We start from the raw sequence: 25,992 nt of genomic DNA, 5'->3' as shown, positions 1-25,992 counted from the left end.
CGGTCCAGAAATAAGAATTAGTTGTTTTTCATTTGATTTGATTTTTTTTATTTTTTAATTGATTTTGAGATTCTGATTTAGAAAATCAATTTTGAACCAAACACATTGTAACTGTATCAGCATCTTAGCTGTCATCTTATCCACGTTTCTCCCCCAATGTCTTCTTCAACCTCTCCAAAACCATCCCTTTCACCTCTAAAGCCCTTTTTCGAAATAGATTAAAAATCAACCGTCACTTACATGCTAAGGCATAACTATATGTTAGTCCTAAGATCAATAAGATATCTTGCATGAACGTTAACCGAAAGCGGAAAAAGAGAATGTTTAACGTGTTTGGATTTTGTATCAGTTAAACTGAAGGTAAATCTAACAATTTTCTTCCTTTCCTGTTGCTTCTTAGGACAAAAAACAAAAATAACATGGAGAAGATAAATACTTTTTAGAAACTAGTAATTTACTTTGTCCTTCTAATGCATAGAAAGAGAGAGAGAAAAAAATTAACACCATCTTGTTTGGACTCACTTCTGCATTACAATAACAACCTGAAACAGGATAAATTACACCATGATGCGAGTTGTGTGGTTTGCTTCCTTATTAATATATCATCTTCGATGATGAAAATGAAATTTTGAATGTTTATATGACCTAACAAAGTTTAGATCTTATGACCGTAGTAAACTGCAGAAAGCATAATTGTTTAGTGGTTAAGGAATCTTTTTTGTGTGTATATGACTGCACAGGAATTCATTCTAGAGTGTTTTTTAGCAGAGAGAATATTACCTTTACAGATTAAAGATATTCAACCTTTTCACAAAGCATTTATCCAACACCATAAAGTTGGGGCCATTAGAAAAGAAAAAAGTTAGCTGTGTATGAGAAAATGGAAGGAAAATTTTATACCTGCATGTTTGATATATAGTAATTTGAAGTGAATAAAATAGGTTGTGTTGTGCAATTGGAGGCAGAAAATGGGGTATTGGGGTCCTCTCTGATTTGTGTAGTAACATGCAAGCGACAAAACATGCATTGCTTATGCACTCATAGAATAGCATTAATTTCTGGACATAATTAGGAAAAAACAAACACTAATAAACTAGTTTTCTGAAATCATGTTCAACATATAGTGGTATCTCACCTTTTGGTTTTCTTCAAGTCTATTATAGGAACTCATGAGTCAAGTTGAATATGCCAAAACAAAACTTTCATATCAAAACTTTTGGGTTCACTTCGTCATATCCAATCAATTAGCTTCAATGAATACGTCCTCTTATAACATTTTGCAGCAGCCACAAAATTTGTTTCATTGAAAATTTTAACCAATAATGTATCATCATTTTAACTATCTGTTTCTATCAAGATTTCTATTCTTTGGAAAATTTTGAGATAAGTGTTGATGTTACAAGTTTCAACAACTAGTATCGTTAAATAATTCTGAGGCACCCTGGCTTTTCTCATACAATTTTCCATGCAATTGGTTCAACAAAAGTATAAGCATGATGATATTTGAAATCACATTTTTCATTCCATTGACGCGTTAAATTATTGATGAAAATGTTTTTAATCTTCTGAAACTTAACTAAAATTAGTTTTAATTTTTAAAAGAATATACATTTTCTCCAGTTTTAAAATTTTATTTAATAACTTTCATAAAACATTATTTAAATTAGTGTATGGAAATAATATGTTTTAAAATATTTAAAATAAAAATAGATAGTTTCAAAACAAATTTTGAAAAATTATAGACAAAAAGTATATATAATTTTTGTGGGACATACACAACTAACACTCGGACGCGTGCACTTGCCGTCCCATCTAACGTTCAGTGCCCTCAACTAACTCTCAAACCCAATGCAACGAAGTAAACCCTAATTTTTTTTCCCAACAATTCCTCTTTCATAATCTAATTTTATTATATGATTATCATCTCTTAATCACCTTTACCAATAAACACATATCTAATAAACTTATATATATTATATTTTAATTTAACTTGCTCATATTATGTTGTTTTTCATTATTGACAAAAAACTTATCTTCTACTTTTAAAATTAGTATACAAAAGAAAAATAATAATACTTTAAAAAACAATTTTCTTCTAGTACTTTGAGATGCACAATTATCAATGAAAACGTCAAAGATACTGTTTCCGACATATACTTCTCAACAGAAAATGCTTAAACTATTCAACTTTTTCTTGTAACTATAAAAAAATTCGAGTACCTCTTTATTAAATTTATTTTTCAAAGAAATTATTTCAGCGACTAAAGCTACATAAACCCGACTAATATTTTTTTAAAGTAACTTAAACGTAAGGATAACAAATCAATTAACCAGTTGTAACTTTGAAATAATCAAGTATTACTTTATGCGAAGTCCTTTGCAATTAAACAATAATCACTTTGAATCAAAACACAACATTTTCTCAACTCTCACTACCTTCTAGTAACTTTATGATCTTCTAATCAAATAAAAATCTACATTTGCTTTCAAAATTCTCCATTGATTTATAGTGTTCAATGAACACGAACATACATTTAATATTTATGCAAATTGAAAATATTAGTGCAATTATTTAGTCCATTATTTCAATTATATATATATATATATATATATATATAACAATATATAAAGATGATTTTTTCTTTTGTGTTCACATTTCATAATACCAGTTTTATCTTTAATTATTTTAAAAATTAATTATTTTATAAATAATTTATTTTTAACCGTTATTCTAAAAATCTCTTTTATCTTAAACTATTATTTTAATTTCTTTTATATATATCTTATTTTTTTTAAATTTTACATTTAATAATTATATTAAAAATTAATTATATATTTGTTATTTATCTTAACTTAAATTTTTTGAAAATTAAAAAATGTAACACACAGCGTGAGTGACTGTGTGACTGTGTGTTGAGGTTACATTTAGATGGTATGTTAAGTGACTTTGTGATTTGTAGTATTTACATGAACTTATAATTAAAAAAGCAAAGCACTCATTTCACTTATTATCTAAATTGTGAAAATTAAATAAATCAATTGATGAGGATGAGTTGAGAGTGAGTTTTAGCACCCATACACATTTATGTATGTATATTTATTTATACAATGAATTTGTCTTGTTTCATAAAACTTATATTGTTTTATAGAACTAATATTATTTTTTATTTTTTATCTTTATTCTCGTGAGTTTAGGTTCACTTGTTAATTTATAGTTTTAAAAATAATTAGAGAGAGTATGCTGAATTTTTGGTGTATTGATATACGATTGAATTGTATATTTATCTTAGTTTTGATAGTTTATCCTTCTTTTGTAATGTGAGATTATTGTAATTATACTTTATACATAAATATATAAAGTTGCATAAGAGATCATTGTAATAGATTTAAGGAAAATTTTTTGTCCAAAACATATGTATATAATGTTGAATCTTTCGAAGGAGGATCACGTAGAAGATACAACACTAATGAGATATGAGTCCAATCACACTTAAGGGATTGACACAACTCTCAACCTACAACATTAGTGAGTTTATGGATTTTGATCCTTATATCATGCTCAATTTTCTCATTTTACTAGATGTGAAACTTATATTTATACCTGGATTCCCAACATATAATAAATTTATATATTGATTTTGAATTATTTTTGTTTTTGGAAGTCTATGTAATGAAGCACTTTATGTAATTTTTATAATTTTTTTTCTTTTTAAAAAAAGTGAAAGCATGAATATGTAATTTTTATAATTTGTTTATATGGATTGTTATATATTAATTAATTAAATCATGTACGTAAAATAAGTTACAAATTAGTTTGACCAAAAAAAGTACAAGAGAGATAATTAGTACCTCAACTTAATTTATTTTAGAAATTTATAGTTTATAAGCTATAAACTACTTCAGCTAACTTATTTTTTAACTTATTTAATCTTCTTCTATTATTACTGTTTTAACATATTTCCTTTATATCTTTGATTTTATTTTATCTATTATTTGCTATTCAAAAATTTTGGAAAAAATTAATCATTGCATCATTTCTGATATTCTTAGGGTTTTTTTTAATGTTTTATGTTGTTCAAAGTAAAAAAAAGAAATTAATATATTGAAATAAAAAATATTTCATTATTTGATCGTGTGTGCGAAGAAAATCTTGTATTGTTGAAAGACATTATTCGTCAATAATTATAGAAATCTATCAATCATTTGAGTTTATTAACAAATTATTAACGATTAAAAATTCGTCAGTCACATGGTTATGATAAATTTTAGGATTAAAAATATTTTTGTTTTTTAACTTTCGTTAAAAATTGAAATTAGTTTATTTTTGAAATTTTGGACTACTTTAGTCATTAATTTTTATAAATACGAAAATTTAGTCATTTTAACTTAATAAAATTTGGTTGAAATGATTAAATTCATGTATTTCTAAAGTTAAAAACTAAAAATTTAAAAATTAACTAATTTCAATTTTCATTAAAAGTTAAATGACGAAAAAATATATTTAATCCTAAATTTTATCAATGAATTTTCACGATCCGTTAATAATTGTCAACAACCCTAAATTCGTTAGTACTTATTGACATATTAGAGCCTTTGGTAAAATTTGTAGACAAATATTGCAATTGAATTTTCTTCGCCACCGCCACCGCCACCTGCACTGTTGCCACGTCTCCTTGTCTTCCTCTCCTCCTTCTCTTAATTTTTCTCATCTTTTTCTTTCTTCTTTTTTTTCTCACCCATTTTCTCAAACTTTGTGGGAAATTTGTGATTCATTTTACCGACAAATTTACCAATAAAAATATCCGTTAGTAATAAAAATATCAAATTATTAATGAAATTTATTGATGAAAAGTATTGTCAAATACATTGCTGAAAAAAAATTCATCAGTGTTACAAGTTATAATTTATTAACGGATCTTGTTGACGAATTAATAATTAACATAAATATTTTTCGATAATTTAAATTCTCAAAATTTGTTAATCAAATCTAATAATAAAATTGGATTTATCGAAAAATTTATTTCCGTCCATAATTACAAAAATTCTTATAACAAATTACATATAAAAAATAAAAAAAAGACTAATGTAACAATAATTTAAAACAAGAAATAAAAAAATATGATAAAAAATACATTTAAATAATATTTAGCATATCAACTCATTTAAATAAAAAAAATTATAATTTTTAAAAAAATAAAGATAAATACAAAAAACAATAAAAATTTAACTATATAAAAAATTTAAATTATAACTACACAACAATATATTCTTATTTAGAAACACAAATTTAATCTATATAACAAAATTTGGGTAATTATTATTAACTGAAACATGATCTAACATGAACACGTCCCAAATGACATTTTTTTTTTCAGAAGATTACAAAAGGTAATTTTCAACAAAAATAACATACAAGTTAAACTGAATTACAAAATCTCTAGAACAACAGAAAAAATTAAGCTTTAAACTCTTTAAAGAATCAAAGTTTTAGACAATAATACCGTTTTTTTTATTTCGTTCCACTATTATATCATCTCATTGTTCTCAGATATTCAATAAGATCTATTTTTTTTAGTCATAACAATTAGTTATTTACTTATATTGAAGAAAAAATAATAATAAAAACGAGTACGTTACCACCAATATGTAAATGATACACCAACGTATAACACGTTTACCATGCTATTATTTTTGCAGTCACGGTTTTCTTAAATTGGACAGAAGAAACTAAAATTCATAAATATTTTTAAAAAAGAAAACCTAATTAAAAACTTTAAACTAGCGAAAAACAATTGTTAAGTAAATAATATATTACGATGTGATTTATCTAGTGTGGACAAGATGAAAGAAAGTGTACGAAAGAATCCAACACTAGAATGTTTATGAGATGAAAAAAAAAAAAACATTGGGATTGTTGTATTATTAACTTATATGTTCTATGCTTCCGTGCAAAGTGTCTGTAACGGTAACAGTATGAGTTGAAGAGTTGAACTACTCAGTGTGGGATCTAATCTCATATCTGTAACAGTTTCTTTGACTCTTCTTTCTTTGTTTTTTTTTTTTTTTGTCTTTATCTGTTTGTTACCAATTTACCATTAACCCGCGTAGCGAATGGTCAAAGAGGGACACTGAGACAGTTAGTTGTCCGTACAACGTTGGAGGTTGGCTTCCACCGCCAACCACCAATCCCAAGATTCATATTTCCGCAATGAACATAACACAAACATATGGCATGCAAATGCAATGTAAACTATACTCACTTTTTTTTTTCTTCTTTACAACCAAAACTATACTTTTAAACATTCACTGTTAAGAACCACACAACACAACATGTGTGGTTAATTTTTGAAAAGGGTGTATTTCATTACATACATAGCAGTTAGGTTCTGAATTTTATTTTCAAATCAAAAACCACTCCCTCCTCTCTCCCTCTCTCCCTCTCTCTCTGTGCTCCTGCTTTCTGTGTGCATTATTCATGCATCAGAACTGTTGAGATTTCAGAACAAGATCCGCAGAAGAAGCTGTTTCAAGGTCCTTACTTTTCCTGGTTTATTGCTTGATCTAGAGAAGAAAATCTTGGCTGTGAAACAAACCCAGGTTTCGTATTTTTGTTTTTTGTTGAACTCATGATATTTTCATTTTGTATTAGGCTTGTTTTGTTGTAATATTATGAGTCTTATGCAGGAAAGGTTAAACTCAGGTTTTTATACATAAAGCTGGAAATGAAAATTGAGCCAAAATAATCCTCATCCTTTTATGGCATGCTGCTTTTTCTCACTTTCTGGTTAGTTTTCTACTCTTTTCTTCTTTGTTTTCTAGTGATACCACTAAACCCCTTAACACAAACACAAAGGAATGAAAAGAAAGGATACAAACAAGAAGGAAGATACAATCAGTTTCTTTGTTTTTTTTTCTTTCCTTTTGAAATCTTAGGCAAAACTTGGCATAAACTAACCATGATTTGGGACTTTTCAAAAGTCATTCTTTACATTAAAAACGCAGAGTATATAAAATTCTACAAGATCTGGTTTTCTCAGATTTTTCTGGGTTTCATAGATCAAGATATTACATGACTGATTTACACAGACTCCTCTTACTATATATGTTATACACATATTCAGTTTTTATTTTTTTTTCATTAGACAGTAAAAAATTACATACCTTTTTGCTTTTATTTATCATATACTGTTAATTTTTATCAACTTTTTAAAATTTAAAAAATTCAATACATAAAGATTGATTGAAATTAGTGTTACTTTATCCTCCTTCTGCACAGGCGTGAAACTTTTAGGTGAAAACGAAACGAAAATGGAGTCTGGAAAAGTTGAAAAGCTCTCGCTTAAAATCGAAAAAAGAGAAACACTTTCGCTCTTTTTGTTTGTTCAAGATGGAAGAAAATAGATAAATAAAATTATATTTTGGAAAGTCACTTTAATTTTTCTTTAACTAAATCAAAGATAGTATATTCTTACAGGTAATGTTTCCCTTTTCTAAAAATCTACCAAAGTGCATGTGTCTCAGTCTCTTTCTCTCTTTTATCATGTCATTGTTTTCTCTGTATAGAAATAGAGGGAAGCTTTTAACATGTTTGGAAAGATGTAAAGCTAGTAAATTTTTGTTGGCACACATTAGCACATGGCTATCTCATAGAGATAAAGCTATGAAGATTTGAGTTTTTGTGAGTTTCGAAAATGGAGATTTATGACCGACAAGGACTTGACAAATAAGTGAAATGCCAACACTGTCAGTGAAAACATCTTTCATACAATACATTTTAAAAGTGTTAAAAGGAATTAGGGATGCTTATAGTAAAAAGGAAATTTCAAGCTTTTTAGTTAAAATTCATATTTGATACAAAACGAGTATTTTTAACATGTACTTGTAGTTTTAATAGTCTTTTTTATTTTATTAATATATATATATATATATATAATTTTATCCCATTAGTTTTAATATTATCAATTTGATTTCACTTTAACAAAAATTGTCAATGTAGTCAACTTCATCAAACCAATGCTAATAATGTTACAATAATAACATGGAGTATGAAAAAGGAATAACATGCTGTGAAAGTTAACTTACTAATGAATCAACAGGGGACATATTTATTATTGCAAATTTGATGGAAGAAATTATATTGATTAGTTTTTAAAAGAAAATAGGAAAGAAAACCCTACTAAACCATAGTTGTAAGTAATAAGTGTCTGTATCGTAATTATTTCTTAATGAATGCGTATGAATATACTATCATTCTCACCAATATCCCTTAAGTGTTTTTAGTAACTTTTTAAAAATTATTTGATAAAATAAAGTTAATGATAAAAAACTTAACAATTGAAAAGTATTTAAAGTTATATATTAAAAAGATTAAATGTAAGTAACTTTATATACTATGATGTAACTTATTTAAATATTTTGAGAAAATATTAATTTTATTTGAACTTGTGTTGCAATTTTTGTTTTAATTAAACTTTTATTTGATTTTTCTTTAAGAATTTTTTTAATAATTTTATTAAAAAATTTTAAAAGTTACTTATAGGTATTCATGTAAATCGTTGAATATAAAAGAAGCCACAAATATTTTTTAAATAAGTAACCAACAAAATGATAAAATTTTTTACAAAACAAATTACAAATAACTAATATATATATATATATATATATATATATATTATTACTAAAAATATAAGAGAGAAACCTTTTTATTATCATAATAAATTATATCCCATCATAATCAATTTAGAACACTACGATTAATTAATTATGGGTCACAATTCATTATAAGTGTACTTCTCTGATCTCTTTTACTTTTTATTCTGATAATAATAATAATAATAATAAATCATTAAAATATAATATTAATAAATTAATTATTAATAATAAATATTTATATTTTTAATTATTCCTTTCTAAGTTAATAGAATAATCTTTCCATTCATTTCATACAATTTTTTATCTTTTTTCCCCTCTACTAATCCCTTTATTTCTTTCTTGTAACGAACGCACCATAGATCTAACTGTCAAAAGTTTGAACTCTTACTAAAGAAAAAATGTTTGATAGACACTCTTTTTAAAAATATATTCATTTGACACTCTTTTTTAATAATATATATATATATATATATATATATATATATATATATATATATATTTTAAATTAAAAATAGAATAAATATAATTAAAATATCATTACTTTTCGACATGAAATTAATGAAATTTTGTCTTTTCTTATCTCAAGTATCACCACCCATTTCAGAATCCGAAGTATCAGGTTTCTAGTCTTTCACTAAAAAAGGGCAGTACAGGCTCTGTTCCTATTTAATAAGTTGGAACAAATGAAAAAAAAAAGGAAATAAATGTTTATTTTGCTAAATAACATAAAAGAAATAAAAAAAAAATACTGTAAGACTCCTGAATTTTACTTTCTCTCTAATTTGAGAAGAAAAGGAGAGGGCAACGAATAGAAAAAGCTATTCTGATTTTTATATTATTATTAAGGATATATCGTATATATATATATATATATATATATATATATATATATATATATATATAAAACGTTCTATACAAGTAAGAGAAAAATAAATCATAATTTTTCTTTTCATTTCGTTTCTTATATTATTAAATATAAAAAATATCTTATTATTTATTTATTCTTTCTTTACTCGCCTTCTTGGACCAAACAAAAACATGTGAGTTGTTGTAATGAAAAAGAGGTAAAATAAGAGAAATGATAGGTTGACACCAACATTTGACTACTTTTTTTACTACTTTCATAGATTACAAATTAATTTGTCTTGAGTTACAAGTTAATTTTAAGATGGTAAAAAAAGTGGTCAAATGTGAGTGTCAACCTATCATTTCCCGTAAAATAATAAGTAAATAGTGTATGTGTAAATTTTTCTGCATATGATACTACATTGCTCATCTATATTTCGATGGTTGAGGAGTTAAAATAAAAATAAGACCTAGCTTGAAGCAAAAAACAATACAGATAAACTACAGGACTTGCATGAATCTTAATTTATTTTATACATAATTTTAAAATTTATATTTTTAGTTTATGCACAATTTCATTTTATGTTTTGAAAAAACTGATTTATTTATTTATTTTCACCGACACGAGAACGATCGATTATAAATGCATGGGCATTCCCGTGACGAATACAGAAAACGTGGTCCAATTTGATGAAATTGACTCGATTCCTCTAAATGTAACTTTTTCATTTCTTGGTGGAACCCATTGTCACTGTTCTAAAAGTATAAATCTTTGTTTTGGTTGGTGGGAAGATAGTTTTGGCTTTTCTTCTATATAGTCTTCAACGTTTTCCTTTTCTTTGTTACGTGAAACTAATAATTTCAAACAAAGTTTGTTTCTGAAGAAATTGCTGCTAACTCAGTTGTGGAAACAAGGGTGATGATTTTGTTTTTCTTGCAAACAGAAACACACGTAAAGTGAACAAGAGAGACACAATTGAAGATGGATATTAAGGAAGCAGAAAGGGTGGTGATTGCAAAACCTGTTGCTTCAAGACCTACTTGTTCTACTTTCAAATCTTTCTCAGAGCTCTTAGCTGGTGCAATCAATGTTTCTCCTGATATTGCATCTTCTCAAGCTACAGTTTCTGCCATTAGACCCAAGACTGTGAGGTTCAAGCCTGCAGCATTGAATCACCCCCATGCAGGGTTTGATTCTTCTCAGGTGAACTTTTGTTTCACTTGGAAAAACTCTCTTCTTCCTAGTTGCTTCCAACATAACTGCTGTTTAACAATTTCAGGCTGATACTTTTGGAGCTGACAAGATTCCAAAACTCGACAACAATCAGTCCCTCATATACAAACCAACGGCAAAACTTGTGTCAAAGACAACCGTGTCTCTTTTGGCAAATATGGTTAGTAATATATACATGGTGTGTTTTAACTTTAAGGGTTAATTCTGATGATTAATTTTTGTATAAAATTGTCACCTTTCTCTCATTTTGGAGAAGGGAAATTGCAGCACTGGTCAGCAGCAAACACGGCAATTGATGGAGGCCAATTTTCAACATTCGATCAATGAAAAGTTTAGAAGCAACATGAGTTCACATCTTGATCAGAGTATTGCCCCGCATGCAGAAATAAACGAGATCAGTGAAGCTACTAAGATGGTGCAGCAGAACACAGAGGAAGACCAGAAGACTTTAACATCCTCAGCGAATTGTGATCGACCTTCTTATGATGGATACAACTGGAGAAAATATGGTCAGAAGCAAGTGAAAGGGAGTGAGTACCCGAGAAGTTATTACAAGTGCACACATCCTAATTGTCCAGTGAAGAAGAAGGTTGAAAGGTCATTTGATGGGCAGATTGCAGAAATTGTTTACAAAGGTGAACACAACCATTCGAAGCCACAGCTTCCTAAACGAAACACTGCAACAGGGACACAAGGTTCGGGGGTGTTGTCTGATGGAATGGTTCAAGATATGTGGAGTAATAGTCTGAGCGAGAGGAATGAAGGCAATGAAAGTAGAGTTGAGAACACAGGAGGAGGATTGTCTGTGCTTTCAGATTATTATGTCAAAGTTCCACAGCTTAATGATTCTGGTCTGAATATTGGTGCAACTAATGCTGGTGGAGGAAGCACAGAAAACTCCTGCGGTCTAAGTGGGGAATGTGAGGAAGGAAGCAAGGGGTTTGAGGCACAGGAAGATGAACCCAGAAGTAAAAGAAGGTTAAATTCTTTTCCTAAATTTGTAATTCAACCATAGTCTGCAATAACATGTCAGATAAATCGTTATGTTATTATACGAGAATTCCACACAACATGTGTGCAATGAATCAATGCATGAAAGCATACTTGATATGTAATATATGAAATCATTGTTCAGGAAAAATGAGAATCTATCTAATGAAGTAGCACTATCAGAGGAAGGTTTAGTAGAGCCGCGGATTGTGATGCAAAGTTTCACTGATTCTGAAATACTTGGAGATGGATTTCGCTGGAGGAAATACGGGCAGAAGGTGGTGAAGGGCAATCCATATCCGAGGTTTATTATTATACTTGTCTCATGTTCTTGTGCAAATTACTTCTGATTAATTCATAATGTTTTCTTAGAACATGTCAAATGATTTTGTTCTGCAGAAGCTACTATAGATGTACTAATGTAAAGTGCAACGTTCGCAAACACGTGGAGAGAGCAATAGATGACCCGAGATCATTTGTGACCACATATGAAGGAAAACACAATCATGAAATGCCTCTGAAGAACACAGGAAATGTGGCCTCTGAAAGAGACTCACAGGCTTCTCTTTGTAAAGATAAAGCATGATTGATAGACACTTCAATTAGTTAACAAGTATGACTCAGTGACAGTGCCACAGGCATATCAGAAATAATTGAGAGAATTCGTTACTGTTATATCCTAAAGTATGATCACAATAATTGAAGTTGATAAGAAAGACCGAGATATTGACAATTTCAAATGCAATACCTACTGAGACAAAGATGGTGCTGGTAATTTGTATTATACACAGTACTAGCTATGGAGATAAATTTGTTTCTTATGTAATAGTTTAGGTGATACTTTCTTGTTCAATACATGTTAATAGTCATCACCTATACGTATGAAAGAAGTAAAATGACAGTTTCATATTGTTCCCAAAGAAAAAATCCACTTGACAAACCATGATTCATAAGAATGAGTTACTGAATAGAGCTCGATGAGAACAATTAAAGTCGTGCTTCAGTCAAATGGTCTTAACTTTTTTTCACTTAAATAGTTTGGATTATTGATGTGATTTTGATTAATTACCATTACTTCCATAAAGAATACGCATGAAAATAGAACAGAGGTGACAAATGGATGAAGAATATGTTTCGATAACAAGTTTAATTTGTCATCATCACAGCAGAAAAATTATTTTCATGAAGCACTTTATGAACACTATATATACTATTGAATAGAAGTCTCACATTTGATAAAATAAACAAAGTTAAATACTATATAAAAATAAAAACTCGTAATACCATTGTTTAAAATTTTGGATAAAAGTAGTGTCAAATCTATTATATATGTAAAACCAATATCATATATATAAAATCATAATTTCTCAAATCATAATTTCTCAATGATTATAAACAAACCATGTGAAATATAAATCCAACAATAGTATCAAAGTTGATGATTCGGAGTGACTACATAATCATACCCAAAAAGAGGTTACCATACCTTACCACTTTGAATTATAAAATAGACAAAATTAAATACTATATAAAATAAATATTCATAACATTAACTATTATTATCGTATTACAAAAAAGACTATGATAAAATATCATAATAATAAAAGTGACAAGTTAAGAAAGACTTTTTGTTTATGAAAAAAGAAGAAAAAACTTCTGCATACAAAGCACCTGAATGATTTATGACTTTTGCTTATCAGTAAAAAAGAAGAATCTTTTTATATTTATAAAGCATATATGATAATACTAATTACAACTTCACAAGGTTGATAAATAACAAACAAGTATACGTTCAAAACTTTTATCATCATATCTTAGTTTAGTTTGATTTCTATAAAAATAGATTTAAGTTTGCTGGGATAAGAAAAAAAAACAATTTTTTTAGAACATGTACATAAGAAATAACACCCAATTAGATGACATTGTTGGATAAAATTAATTCATCTGCACACGAAATGTTGGACAAGATTTTGACATATGATATTATATGATCGGAAAGCTTGAATGAAAAGGTTTTGATGCATTTTCATCAAAAAAGTGTTTCTCATAGTTATTATGTGTACAAATATGTTTGTTTTCAAGCCATATTAATGTTCTTTCTCTCGAGGAACCAACTATTTCCATCTCTAGAAAACACATTGTCCTCATCTCAATTAAATATTGCTATAATTTAGAACTAAACTCCTAAAATGGCAATTGCTACAACCATGATCCACCAAAGCAAAATAAAAAAATAAATGCAAAACAATAACTTATACCCACTCAATGATAAAACTAAAGAAGTAATAACTTATTATTATTATAATAATAATATTATAAAATAATAAACTAATAATAATAAAAACAACTACATAAGAATGATAAAATAAATTTTGATTCATAAATTAATCCGACTCGTCAAAATTTAGCGAGTTAGATTGTAGTTTTTAATTTACTTTGACTCATTTCAACCTGAAGGAAAAAATCCTCAGTTCTAGTGTCATACAAAACTTGGTCAAGAGTCTTCTTCTCCTCTTAGGACCAAATTTCTGAACGAGAAAAATAAATTCATAAGTTAAAATTAACTAATACATACATTAAATAATAAAAACATAAAAGAAAAATTACAAAAGTTTTAGTAAAACTTATAAATTTCTATTTTATTTTATGAATTAAAAAAGTTTGTCAAAACGTATATTCCTAGAGCTACTTATACAAGCCAGCCAAGAAATACAAGATATACAATTAACCAGAAATATTTAAAAATAAATAATTGTGATTTTTTGTTATTTTTTACATAAATAGTTGCATATGTATATATGATGATTGCATTGCAAAAACAGATGGCACTCTCATAGAGAGGGTTTGCTACCAGCTGTCTCCGTGTAATAGATTTTTTATTTTTTTTTAAGCAGCAAGTCTCTATCAATATTTTCATTATTTTCTTACGGGAATTAAATGTGGCAGTAACTATCCCACGCTATTTTTTCCGTGAATGGAATGAATGTGAAACAAGAAGAATAAAGTAGAAAAAAAAATGATTGGCATAGAAGTAATGAGAATTATGAAGCAAAGCAAGGTGAGAGAGGAGAAAAAGAAGAATCCAGGCTTGGCCTAGTCTCTTAATTTTCCTTTTGAACATGGTTTGAAAAGGGAAAAAAGGGTATTTGGTAAAAGAAAATGTTGTTTCCCTCCAATGAATTACTTCCATTATTGAGCAAAAGGGATATAGAATGAAAGAAAAGAAAGAAGCTAAATTTAGGTGATGGCATGAACCCCATTTTGTAATAATTATAGGAATGTCTTTAATTAAGGTCTACAGCTGTTAGCACTTGTTGAGTTGTGTGTGCCAAAGTTGAACTGTGAGGGCGGCCAAAATTATGATCATTGAGTTAGACTTAAACTGCATCACATGTTCAAATTAAATGGGCATTATTGCTTTTTTCATTGAAATGGTAAGTAGGAATTGTTCCAACAAAAGCACAAAGCATCTAATTTTATAGATTCTTGTTGTAGATCTTAAGCAGTGTGTGGAGAGCATGACATGCTATCACACAAATTAACTTAATATCAAACCAATTATTTTATGTTTAGACAAAAAGGGGAAACATATATAATTTTTTTTTTATGTGAGATTGGTTTTGGAGTTGATTTTGGAGGTGATCCAGTGAGGCGCATTTGAACCAATCATGGTGTTTTTCCGACCAAAAGAGAAGGCAATGAATAAATTAATGAGCTCAAACTAAAACACTAGGGAAATATAAAAACAGAAAAATATAGAACGCGAGACACAGACACATGATAAAAGTAAACATAGAGAGAGAAAGAACAGAGGCTGTTTTCTAAGTTGTTTTTGTTGCAGTTGGCTGCCCGAGAACCGTGTGTTTGTGTGTGTCGGGTCGGGTCGGGTCCTGAGAGAGTGATTTGCGGTTTCTTTTTTCTTTCTGATCACCGTGCTGCGTCCATTGAAGAGGAAACAAACATGGGTTGGATTCCCTGTTCTGGGTATTCAGGCACTAAGAACAAGATTGAGAAGATGGAAGTTCAGGACAGTCTCGTTGGTCAGATCAAAGCCACCCCAGGTACTTTTCTTGTCTATATTGGAAAAAAAAAGGGAGAAAATTGAAGTATGATAGTGAGACCCTGTTGGGGACAATTGTTCTTTCACTTAATTAAGGTAGTTTCTTGCACAAATTTATCTCTTGTTTTACTTGGGGTTATCAAAAAATAAAATTGGAGCGCGTTTTATGTGTTTGGTACACCCGATTGGTGTTCTTGATGTGTGGAGTTTATGGATATAGGTAGCTGGGATTTGACGTTGTCAATGATTGCAATCTTTTTCTATTTAATAGCAAAACAAATGATTTTGAGGGTGGGAGGGGTGGAAGCTGCAAACGTACGATCTAGTAATATGTTGTTTTCAGTTATATATCCTAACCATTTTGATCTGTGTTGAGTCGTTTAAGAATGTTTTTTCTTACTGTCTTGGATACATTAACTCTGCTGCAGCTTGTGCTTCTCCCCTTGAATATTTTTCTTGACACTTGAATGCAGGAAAGTTGAAGAGGAATACATCCACAAATTCAAAAGATACATCTAAAAATGGAAACCCTGACCACATTGCAGCACAGACATTCTCATTCCGCGAGTTGGCATCTGCAACTAGAAATTTTAGAGCTGAATGTCTCTTGGGAGAGGGAGGGTTTGGTAGAGTGTATAAAGGGCGTTTGGAAAGTATTAATCAGGTGAATCTGTTTTCTGTTTGTTTATGAAAAATAGGAGTGGTTCTTCCTTATGTCATTGTTCTTCATCGCCACAACAATAGGTTCATTTTGCTGACATGAAACTCTGCATACATTTTGTGTAGCAGTTTTTAACAAGCTTCATCCTTTATTTGAATATAGGTTGTTGCCATCAAGCAACTTGACCGAAATGGGCTCCAAGGAAATAGGGAATTCCTTGTTGAAGTGCTGATGTTAAGTCTGCTTCATCATCCAAACCTTGTGAACCTTATTGGTTATTGTGCTGATGGAGATCAAAGGCTTCTAGTTTATGAATATATGCCGTTAGGATCCTTGGAAGATCACTTGCATGGTATTTGTATTGTTTCCCCATTTCGTTAATTTTAACATCATCTTCATGTTGTTATTGATGATATATGTTTGATTTGCAGACATTCCTCTCGGGAAGAAACGACTAGAGTGGAACACGCGAATGAGAATCGCTGCTGGTGCAGCCAAGGGATTGGAATATCTACACGACAAGGCTAATCCTCCTGTCATCTACCGTGATTTAAAGTGCTCAAACATTTTGCTTGGTGAAGGGTATCACCCAAAGTTATCTGATTTTGGTTTGGCTAAGCTTGGCCCAGTTGGGGAGAACACTCATGTATCAACAAGAGTTATGGGGACCTATGGATATTGTGCTCCAGAATATGCCATGACTGGTCAACTCACTCTCAAATCAGATGTTTATAGCTTTGGTGTAGTTCTTCTGGAAATAATCACCGGAAGGAAAGCAATTGACAATTCAAAATCTGCAGGAGAGCAGAATCTTGTTGCATGGGTAAGACACTCATACAGTTATCCTACAACGTCCAATAGTTCTACAGTTCAAATACTCTTTTCTCTTTCCACTGTCTGAAGTGTCTTTTAAGGACAAAATTGTGACGGAGCATATCTCAGATGATGTTTGTTTTAAAATTGTGAAGCTTTTTAGTTGCATATCTCAGATACTCTTTAACTGTTTTTTGCACATCTCCATAGTGGTGAAATTAGAATCTTTCATAACATGGGTTGGTCCTTGGTCCTTAATTATTTGAGTGATAACTTTGGATGGACTATTGTGGTTTAACTGCAGGCTAGACCCTTGTTTAGGGATAGAAGAAAGTTTTCTCAAATGGCTGATCCAACACTCCAAGGTCAATACCCTCCAAGAGGACTATACCAGGCCCTTGCTGTTGCAGCAATGTGTGTTCAGGAGCAGGCTAACATGCGTCCAGTTATAGCAGATGTTGTAACAGCTTTGTCTTACCTTGCTTCACAAAAATATGATCCTAATACACACACAGTCCAAAACTCACGCCTTGCTCCTGCTACTCCTCCTAGAACCAGGAGGGGGCTATGATATGCAGCTCAATGCTTGGTGGATACAACAAAATCTGGAGAAAAATTCAAGTATATTATTTAATGGGCTTCTCAACTATAAGGTATAGGTTTATAGATGTTAATATCAGTTGTCCTTGGGGTGTTCTTTCAGTTCATAGTACAGTTCCAAAAAAAGAACAAAATTCTGGGATTCTGTTCTGGTTTCTGTATTCAAAACTGCTTCCATTTATTATGTCTGGAGCTAAGATAGTTGCTCCACCCTTTTCCTCTTGTCCAAAATTTTATTTCAGAGCAAATTGCTGGATTCATAATTCCTGTGCCTTTTATCTTGACAACTTTCCTGACTTTACTTCTTATGCTGGTCTTGTTGTACAGTTTATTAAACTGTGGTAATATCTATCTATCTATATATATATATATATATATATATATATAAATTCAATCAGAACCATGTTAATGGGAGTTGCATTTTGCATTTTTCAGTTGCGTAATTGAACATTAAATATCTTTTTCGTAGCCCAATTTGAACCGAGCTGAATCCTTGCAACTGACATCCTCAATCATTTTTTCATTATTAAAAGGATGAAACTTAAAGGGAGTAGGGAGAAGCATGAGAGAGTTATAAAGAAATAAGGAGAAAAGAACAAATGTGATAAGTGACATCATGAGTTAAGAAAAATGTAAGAAATTGTGATGAAAAAGAAAACACCGGTATGTTAGTAGTTTTTCATTTTTAAATGTGGTTATTTTAGTGCTTTTGATTTTGTTTCTTTCTTTGTCAAATCAAATATTATGTGAACAATTGAGATAATTTAAAAAAATACTGAAAATCGTTACAACTTTGGGAAGGGAAGAGAGGATGGATGTTTTACATTTAAATAAAGATACGCATGGTTTATCTTGTTCATAATTTACTTCTCAAACATATACTGCCAATTTCATAATAAAATATATAAAGAAATAGATGAAACAATATCATAAACTGAAGATTTAAGCTTACTACATAAATTATGAATAGCTAAACAAAATATAACAGATGAAAAAATTAAAGAACCAATCTACTTGACAGAGTATGTGCAAATAAAAATGCAAATTTGTCAACTACATTTCCATACAACGTGCATGAAAAAGTTCTCAGGCTAACCATAACTTTAAATTAAATAATGGTAACAAATAGTAGAAATTAAACTTCATATTTATTTAAGCATAGATGACGTATTGTAACTTTCAAATTATACTTAAAATACTTTCGTTAAACATGAAGTATTAATTATCATAATTTATCATGAAACTATTATTATTATTATTTCCGTTCTAATTTCCATTAGTTCACCACACTGCTCTTTCTGTATCTTTTTTCATATTTGTATTTTAGATTTAGATGGGAAGTTTATATATATATATATATATATATATATATATATATATATATATATATATTACTTCAAATAAATCTGCATGATGACAGAATTCACCATCAGGAAGAGTATAAAAAAGACAATTAATTTATTATGATATTATATATCCAAACATAATAATCATAGGATAATTCCATGCCAAGCTGGAACATATAATTCATCTAAACCTTGAAATCAAATTATTTGCAGCAACACTAGCAGCCAAACCAAAGCTTGCCTATTATAGCTTATTCTCGATTCTAGCAAACAAAAGAAGCGTCCCGTACACACATAATACTTTATTGCCAATAATCTACATCTTAGAGGACGCCCCGGCTTTTACTGTTGAGCCTGCAAGACACAACAGGTAGAAGTTCAACACAGTAGCAAATAGAATAGGAAGAATTGCAGAAATTATGCCAAAAACTCAATCTGGAGAGGAGTGTGAATGTTGTTTACAGTACCAAAAAACGTTTCTTGAAAAGATCAACAATATCCTTAGGATCACCTCTTGTTTGTGTATACCCATTAATCTTGTTCACTTCCTGCAAAAGAAACATTTTCACAAATGAATATATCTTCTGTAACCAGTAAGTTTTGAAGCAGTTGGTCTTGAGGCTCCCTTGTTAAAGACATGAAAAGATCAGGACCATTCTGTTTCCACTTGTTACAAAGCATAGAAGTTCTCTTGAAGCTCAGATTGTTGATTATGATAGGAAACAATCCATTAACATAAAAAGAATATAAAGCGGTACATATTCTTTGGAACTGGCAAATAATTTGCATAGAATTGTTTCTTTTGTACCTCAATCCATGCTGCAAGTTTAGGTCTTCCTTCAGTTATATCATGTTTGAACACCTCCAAAAAGACGAGCTGGAATCTTTCAACAAATGGAACATAGGCAATATCCACCTGATCATCACAAGCATTTATAGGTCATATGGGAGAATATAGTCTTAGGCCATATCATTTATCTTATACTTTAATTACACTTGAGCCTTGACTACTTTTAATACCATCACATCATTAAGTTTTTGGCCAGAATTTCTTGCAGGAGGAGAGGTCAGTCAATTGAAAAGGAACATTTTCAAGACTATTGATTTCAACTTACCCAGCTAAATTGACCAAGAAAGAATGGCCCATCATCAAATTTTCCAAGAGAATTCTCCAAGTAATCAAAAGCAGGACCTGATTAAAATCCCCGATTCTGAAAATTAATTTCACAGGGACCCAAACAACACTTTCCTCTGTTTGTAAAACCAAAACCGTACTTACTGGCTTGTTGTATTGGATCTCCTTTCAATGCAGAATACAGCTCTTTGGTGAAAGTATCAACATAAGAAATCAATTGCTCACCAAATTCTTTCTTGGCAGGATCCTGGGAAAAACAATGTATTCTCAAGACAACTCCACGCTAAACGATAAACAGAAATGTAAAGTGAGAAAGAATATACAGTTCTTACACTGGGAACCAGAGATGGACCTTCGAAGTTGTCATCTATGTATTTGACCAAATCCAGACTCTCTCCCAAGACCTTCCCATTGTGCTCCAATGATGGCACCTATAACAGGAAAAAAAATCACAATTGAACACCCAATCATAGACTAATAATTTTTCCTCATTCAATAAGCAAGTTAAACAAACACCTTGTTTTCTGGGTAGACTTTCTCCTTATACCAGGCAGGCCTGTTTTGAAGATCAATAGGAACCAGTTCAATCTTGTCCTGTAGTCCCTGCATGAGTAAACCCAAATGAATCACCAATCATGAAAGAAAACGACTTATGGCTCACAGAATACCATGAATTAAAGAGTAAATTTAAAATTGATCCTCTAAATAGCTCCAAAAGTTGAATAAGACAATCCCAGTGGCCAAATTAATATCTGAAACATCAGAATATTAGTTCTACCTCTCTCGATGTTTAATCATTTAAGCAAGATGAAGGCGGTGGTAGTTTGTATTTTGTTATTTTTGCCATCTTCATCTTTTATTATGTATGACATTTTATAGAAAGGACAAATGAAGGTATTCACTTGTAAATTAAATAACAAAGATAATAGCAGTAGTAGATTAATTAAAACGAAGGTGAATACTGAATAGATCATTTCAAAAAGTGGAAAAGTAGAGGGGGACCTTGTAGTTCCGAGCGATCCAAGCACGCTGCGCATAGGGACAAATATAACTGATATACAACCTATGACAAAATTCAAAACAAATATTAAAAAACTATAGTGATCGGCACAAAAATAAGGAAGAAGAATAAGAATAAGAAGAACCTGGTGGTTCCGTCGAAAAGTGGAGGTGGCTCGGAGGTGGAAGTTAGGGGTGGAATACGAGGTTCTTGCACGCCGCTGAATGACGAAGAAGAGTAACAGTTAGCGAAGAGGAACCGTTTTCAAATTAAAAGTAAGAGCAGATCATAATTCATGAATAAATCTCATGCGATGGAGAATGATGAAATGACTTACGCAGTTGCCATGGATGTTTGTTTGCGAAGTTTGGGCAAAGAAAGAAAGAAAAAATGTGTACAGAATGGCGTCCAGGTTCAGTTGGAGTGCGTTTGCCTTTTATAGGACCCCATCAAGTCAAGGAATCGGTAGCAGTCATCAATGTTTTGTTTCTCCACTACTGTATCTGTCACTCCCAGCTTCCAGAAAACTCTAACACCATTGAATTAAAATTAAAAAAATTATGAATTCTCTTACTACATCATTATCATATAATTTTTTTTTTAATTTATATATTCAAACATGAATAAGGAGTGAGATTCTCCTATTCTTCACTTACTTTATTCATTACCATTTTTTAGTATTTCTTACGTCACATATGAGCATTCTATACAACAAATTGAAAAGCAACTTTGAACTTCAAGTTCTAATTTTTGTTCTTCAGAGAGACATAGTCAGAAGAAACAACATATTTGTGATCTTTCGCTTTGTCTCACTTCTGGTACTTTTTTTTTTTTGTCTTCATTGGACCCTCCAAAATTTCAACTTCATCCCTGTTTTCTTATTCCATCTTACACGCACTTTACATTCTCTCTGTAATTCCCCTCTTTTATGTTCTGTTCCCGCAATTTCTTTTCCTTTCGTGAAAACTCGTAACTTCAACTTTCACCACTCGAATGTTCCGGCTAATTACACCTCTTGAATCTGAATTCACCGTTAACTCTTTGGCAAGTGTACCAATTCGTTACAAGTAGTAAAAATGGAAGTCTAAGTATCGTTTTCTCAAAGGATTTGTGTTCGTTTGTCTAAGTATGATTATTTACTAATTTTAACAATAACGTCAAAGTAAAAGATTGATTTAATTTAAGAACAACATGCAAAATTTATAAACACTAAAGTTATAAAAGGATTTAAGAAATACTTCATCAAGGTTGGATTTCATGAACCATACTAACCCAATATTTTCTACACAATTTCTCTATCGTGGTCAAACATCCTCATCATAAGCTTACTCACCACTAATTCCTTAGAAGTAAGTTTTAAGTCAAATATGTCAAAATATTAATTTCTTAACTATTTTAACACATGACTTGCATTAAGATTTAATGTATAGAATGACCTAGAGATTACGTCTATTCCTAGAACCCAATCTCATGGTTGTTCTATCTAAGGTTAAGTTCTAATTCATTTTCCAATAATTAGATACAACCAAATAGCAAAGATTTCCATCAAGCACATTTATAATTGAGATAAAACATATGAACAACGAAAGAGATTACATTGCATAGAAAAATTACAAAGAGTATAGGTTCATTACATCCAACCCCAATGAAGGAGGAGTTTAGTCACTCCTAAGCATCTAGAACAAAGTATGGATGAATTTGATGGAATGGATGAATTGTTGTGAAGTCTCCTTGCCCTAGAATGACGCTTTTTCGTCTCCTTTCTGGTTCTGTCGCGTTCCCACACTCCAGCACACCGTTTCGTGTAAGTTTTCGAAACTATAACCACTTCAGAAAACCGTCTTCTCGCTGGGCGAGATGACTTACTCGCTGGGCGACCGGTGATTACTCGCTGGGCGAAAGAGAACACTCGCTGGGCGACTGGTCCATTTCGCTGGGCGACTGGGTCCTGACAGAATAACTTCACTTCTTCTCCAATCCTTCACTTTCCTATACAATAATCTCAAAGATAACACAAAATATATCTAACCTAAAAGAACCTAAAACTACCCACAAAACACATAATTAAGTACAATTAAGGAGTCCAATAAAATAAGAATAATAAGTATTTTTCATACTTATCATTCACCCGTTATTTTTGTGGATGCAAAAGGAGAATTAATTCAGTTATTATCTTTTTTTACTATATTATTCGGTGAACGAGGTTAGGAAACCTCTTCATTGCTTTTTGCGGTCTGTGACGTGGTTCATTTTCAACTAAACTAGTTAGTTTTGTTAGTTGGACAAATTATTATTTTTCAATATTATAAAAAAAAAGTAAACATACATGTATTTTCACTGATTATTATTATTTCCATGCTAATCTCCCTAAGTTCACCACGCTATCCTTTTTTTATCTTCTTTTTATACATATATTTTAGACCAAAATTTTATATATTACTTCGAATAAAACAGCAGAATGACAATTCAATATACACACACATAACACTTTATTGCCAATAATCTACATCTTAGAGCACGACGTCCCGGCTTTTACTGTTGAGCCTACAGGACACAAAAGTAGGAAGTTCAACACAGAAGCAAATAGAATAGGAAGAATTGCAGAAATCAACGACAATTATGCCAGAAACTCAATCTTGAGAGGAGTGTGAACGTTGTTTACAATACCAATAACCGTTTCTTGAAAAGATCAAGAATCTCCTTTGGATCACCTCTTGTTTGTGTATACACATCAATCTTGTTTACTTCCTGCACAAGAAACATATTTTCATGAATGAATATATCTTCTGTAACCAGTAAGTTAGATGCAGTTGGTCTTGAGGCTCCCTTATCGAATGCATGAAAAAGATCAGAAACATTCCGTTTCCACTTGTTACAAAGCATATGAGGTTTTCTCTTGAAGCTCAGATTGGTGATTATGATAGGAAACAATCCAGTAACATAAAGAATATATAACGGTACAAATTCTTTGGAACTGAAAAATAATTTACATAGAACTGCTTCTAGTGTACCTCAATCCATGCTGCAAGTTTAGGTCTTCCTTCAGTTATGTCATGTTTGAACAACTCAAAAAGGACAAGCTGGAATCTTTCAACAAACGGAACATAGGCAATATCCACCTGATCATCACAAGCATTTACAAGTTATATTGGAGAATATAGTCATAGGCCATACCAGTTATCTTGTACTTTATTTACGCTTGAGCCATGACTACTTTAATATTTTGTTCCATCGCATCATTATCCGTTTTTTGGCCAGAATTTCTTGCAGGAGGATAGGTCAGTGAATTGAAAAGGAACATTTTCAAGACTATTGATTTCAACTTACCCAGCTAAATTGACCAAGAAAGAATGGACCATCATCAAATTTACCAAGAGAACTCTCCAAGTAATCAAAAGCAGGACCTGATTAAAATCCCCAATTCTGAAAATTAATTTCTTACGGACTCAAACAACACCTTCCTCTATTTATAAACCCAAGACCGTACTTACTGGCTTGTTGTATTGGATCTGCTTTCAATGAATACAGCTCTTTGGAGAAAGTATCAACATAAGAAATCAACTGCTCACCAAATTCTTTCTTGGCAGGATCCTGAAAAAGAATCTTCTCAAGATAACTCCTTGCTAAACGATAAATAGAAATGCGAAGAGAGGAAGGATATGTAGTTCTTACACTGGGAATAAGTGATGGACCTTCGAAGTTGTCGTCTATGTATTTCATCAAATAGAGACTTTCTCCCAAGACCTTCCCATTGTGCTCCAATGATGGCACCTATACCATCAGAAGAAAATCACAATTGAATACTCAATGATGGACTAATAATTTTTCCTCATTCAATAAGTAAGTTAAACAAACACCTTGTTTTCTGGGTAGACTTTCTCCTTATACCAGGCAGGCCTGTTTGGAAGATCAAAAGGAACCAGCTCGATCTTGTCCTGTAGTCCCTGCATCCAGTAAACCCAAATCAATCACCATTCATAAAAGACAACGACCTATGGTCCACCGAATACCATGAATTAAAGAGTAAATTTAAAATTGATCCTCTAAAGTAGCACCAAAAATCGCCTAAGACCATCCGAAACATCAGATTTTGATGTTTAATAATTTAAGCAAGATGAATGCAGTGGTATTTTGTATTTTTTTTTTTATCTTTGGAATCTTCACTTGTAAATTGAATACCAAAGATAGTAGTAGTTGTAGATTACTTAAAATGAAGGTAAATACTGAATAGATGACCTTGTAGTCCCGAGTGATCCAAACACGCTGAGCATAGGGACAAAGATAACTGATGTACAACCTATTACAAAATTCAAAACAAATATTAAAAAAAATATAGTAATCGGCACAAAAATCAGGAAGAATAAGAAGAAGAACCTGGTAGTTCCGTCGAAAAGAGGAGGTGGCTTGGAGGTGGAAGTTAGGGGAGGAATACGAGCTTTTTGCACGCCGCTGAATGACGAAGAAGAGTAACAGAACCTGTTTCAAATTAATAATTCATGAATAAATCTCATACGATGGAGAATGAAGAAGTGACTTACGCATTTGCCATGGATGTGTTGGGGTGTTTGTTTGCGAAGTTTGGGCGAAGAAAGAAAATGTGTACAGAATGGAGTGAGTTTGCATTTTATGGGACCCCATCACGTGAAGGAATCGGT

The 25,992-nt window shown here is 30.8% G+C and overlaps 4 protein-coding genes across 7 annotated transcripts; 2 read left to right on the top strand and 2 right to left on the bottom strand.

The window, feature by feature from the left end:
- The first annotated feature begins 6,223 nt into the window (after nucleotides 1-6,223).
- On the top strand, nucleotides 6,224-12,397 carry LOC114177379 (WRKY transcription factor 44). Of its 2 annotated transcripts, none has more exons than XM_028062701.1 (7): nucleotides 6,224-6,597; nucleotides 6,685-6,784; nucleotides 10,443-10,702; nucleotides 10,779-10,892; nucleotides 10,986-11,710; nucleotides 11,868-12,026; nucleotides 12,122-12,397. In XM_028062701.1, the coding sequence occupies exons 3-7, from the start codon at nucleotides 10,481-10,483 to the stop codon at nucleotides 12,306-12,308; spliced, it is 1,407 nt and encodes a 468-aa protein (XP_027918502.1). In that variant the 5' UTR covers nucleotides 6,224-6,597; nucleotides 6,685-6,784; nucleotides 10,443-10,480; the 3' UTR covers nucleotides 12,309-12,397. The 2 variants fall into 2 exon arrangements, with proteins under 2 accessions (XP_027918502.1, XP_027918510.1); XM_028062709.1 differs by having other exon boundaries at nucleotides 6,225-6,597; nucleotides 10,989-11,710.
- Nucleotides 12,398-15,191: 2,794 nt separating this feature from the next.
- Nucleotides 15,192-18,143, top strand: LOC114194230 (probable serine/threonine-protein kinase PBL7). Its single transcript, XM_028084343.1, has 5 exons — nucleotides 15,192-15,783; nucleotides 16,256-16,446; nucleotides 16,606-16,795; nucleotides 16,875-17,266; nucleotides 17,561-18,143. The coding sequence occupies exons 1-5, from the start codon at nucleotides 15,684-15,686 to the stop codon at nucleotides 17,825-17,827; spliced, it is 1,140 nt and encodes a 379-aa protein (XP_027940144.1). The 5' UTR covers nucleotides 15,192-15,683; the 3' UTR covers nucleotides 17,828-18,143.
- Nucleotides 18,144-19,291: 1,148 nt separating this feature from the next.
- On the bottom strand, nucleotides 19,292-21,866 carry LOC114173794 (glutathione S-transferase L3). The gene is made up of 10 exons (XM_028058404.1): nucleotides 21,675-21,866; nucleotides 21,483-21,557; nucleotides 21,340-21,400; nucleotides 20,854-20,940; nucleotides 20,670-20,768; nucleotides 20,482-20,584; nucleotides 20,318-20,394; nucleotides 20,011-20,118; nucleotides 19,670-19,750; nucleotides 19,292-19,556 (listed from the first exon to the last, which is right to left on the bottom strand). The coding sequence occupies exons 1-10, from the start codon at nucleotides 21,683-21,685 to the stop codon at nucleotides 19,545-19,547; spliced, it is 714 nt and encodes a 237-aa protein (XP_027914205.1). The 5' UTR covers nucleotides 21,686-21,866; the 3' UTR covers nucleotides 19,292-19,544.
- Nucleotides 21,867-22,727: 861 nt separating this feature from the next.
- LOC114164079 (glutathione S-transferase L3-like) lies at nucleotides 22,728-25,991 on the bottom strand. Of its 3 annotated transcripts, none has more exons than XM_028048589.1 (10): nucleotides 25,876-25,991; nucleotides 25,712-25,813; nucleotides 25,574-25,634; nucleotides 25,195-25,281; nucleotides 25,010-25,108; nucleotides 24,829-24,928; nucleotides 24,665-24,741; nucleotides 24,349-24,456; nucleotides 24,005-24,085; nucleotides 22,728-23,881 (listed from the first exon to the last, which is right to left on the bottom strand). In XM_028048589.1, exons 1-10 carry the CDS (start codon nucleotides 25,884-25,886, stop codon nucleotides 23,870-23,872), a joined length of 738 nt encoding a protein of 245 aa, XP_027904390.1. In that variant the 5' UTR covers nucleotides 25,887-25,991; the 3' UTR covers nucleotides 22,728-23,869. The 3 variants fall into 3 exon arrangements, with proteins under 3 accessions (XP_027904390.1, XP_027904406.1, XP_027904398.1); XM_028048605.1 differs by having other exon boundaries at nucleotides 22,734-23,326; nucleotides 25,876-25,901; XM_028048597.1 differs by having other exon boundaries at nucleotides 22,736-23,326; nucleotides 25,712-25,786; nucleotides 25,876-25,984.
- Nucleotide 25,992: the final 1 nt, after the last annotated feature.

The sequence above is a fragment of the Vigna unguiculata genome, chromosome 1 (genome assembly GCF_004118075.2).
Source record: "Vigna unguiculata cultivar IT97K-499-35 chromosome 1, ASM411807v1, whole genome shotgun sequence".
Taxonomy (NCBI): Eukaryota; Viridiplantae; Streptophyta; class Magnoliopsida; order Fabales; family Fabaceae; genus Vigna; species Vigna unguiculata.
The sequence above is the reverse complement of the archived record's forward strand: the minus strand, read 5'-3'. Positions and strand labels throughout refer to the sequence as shown.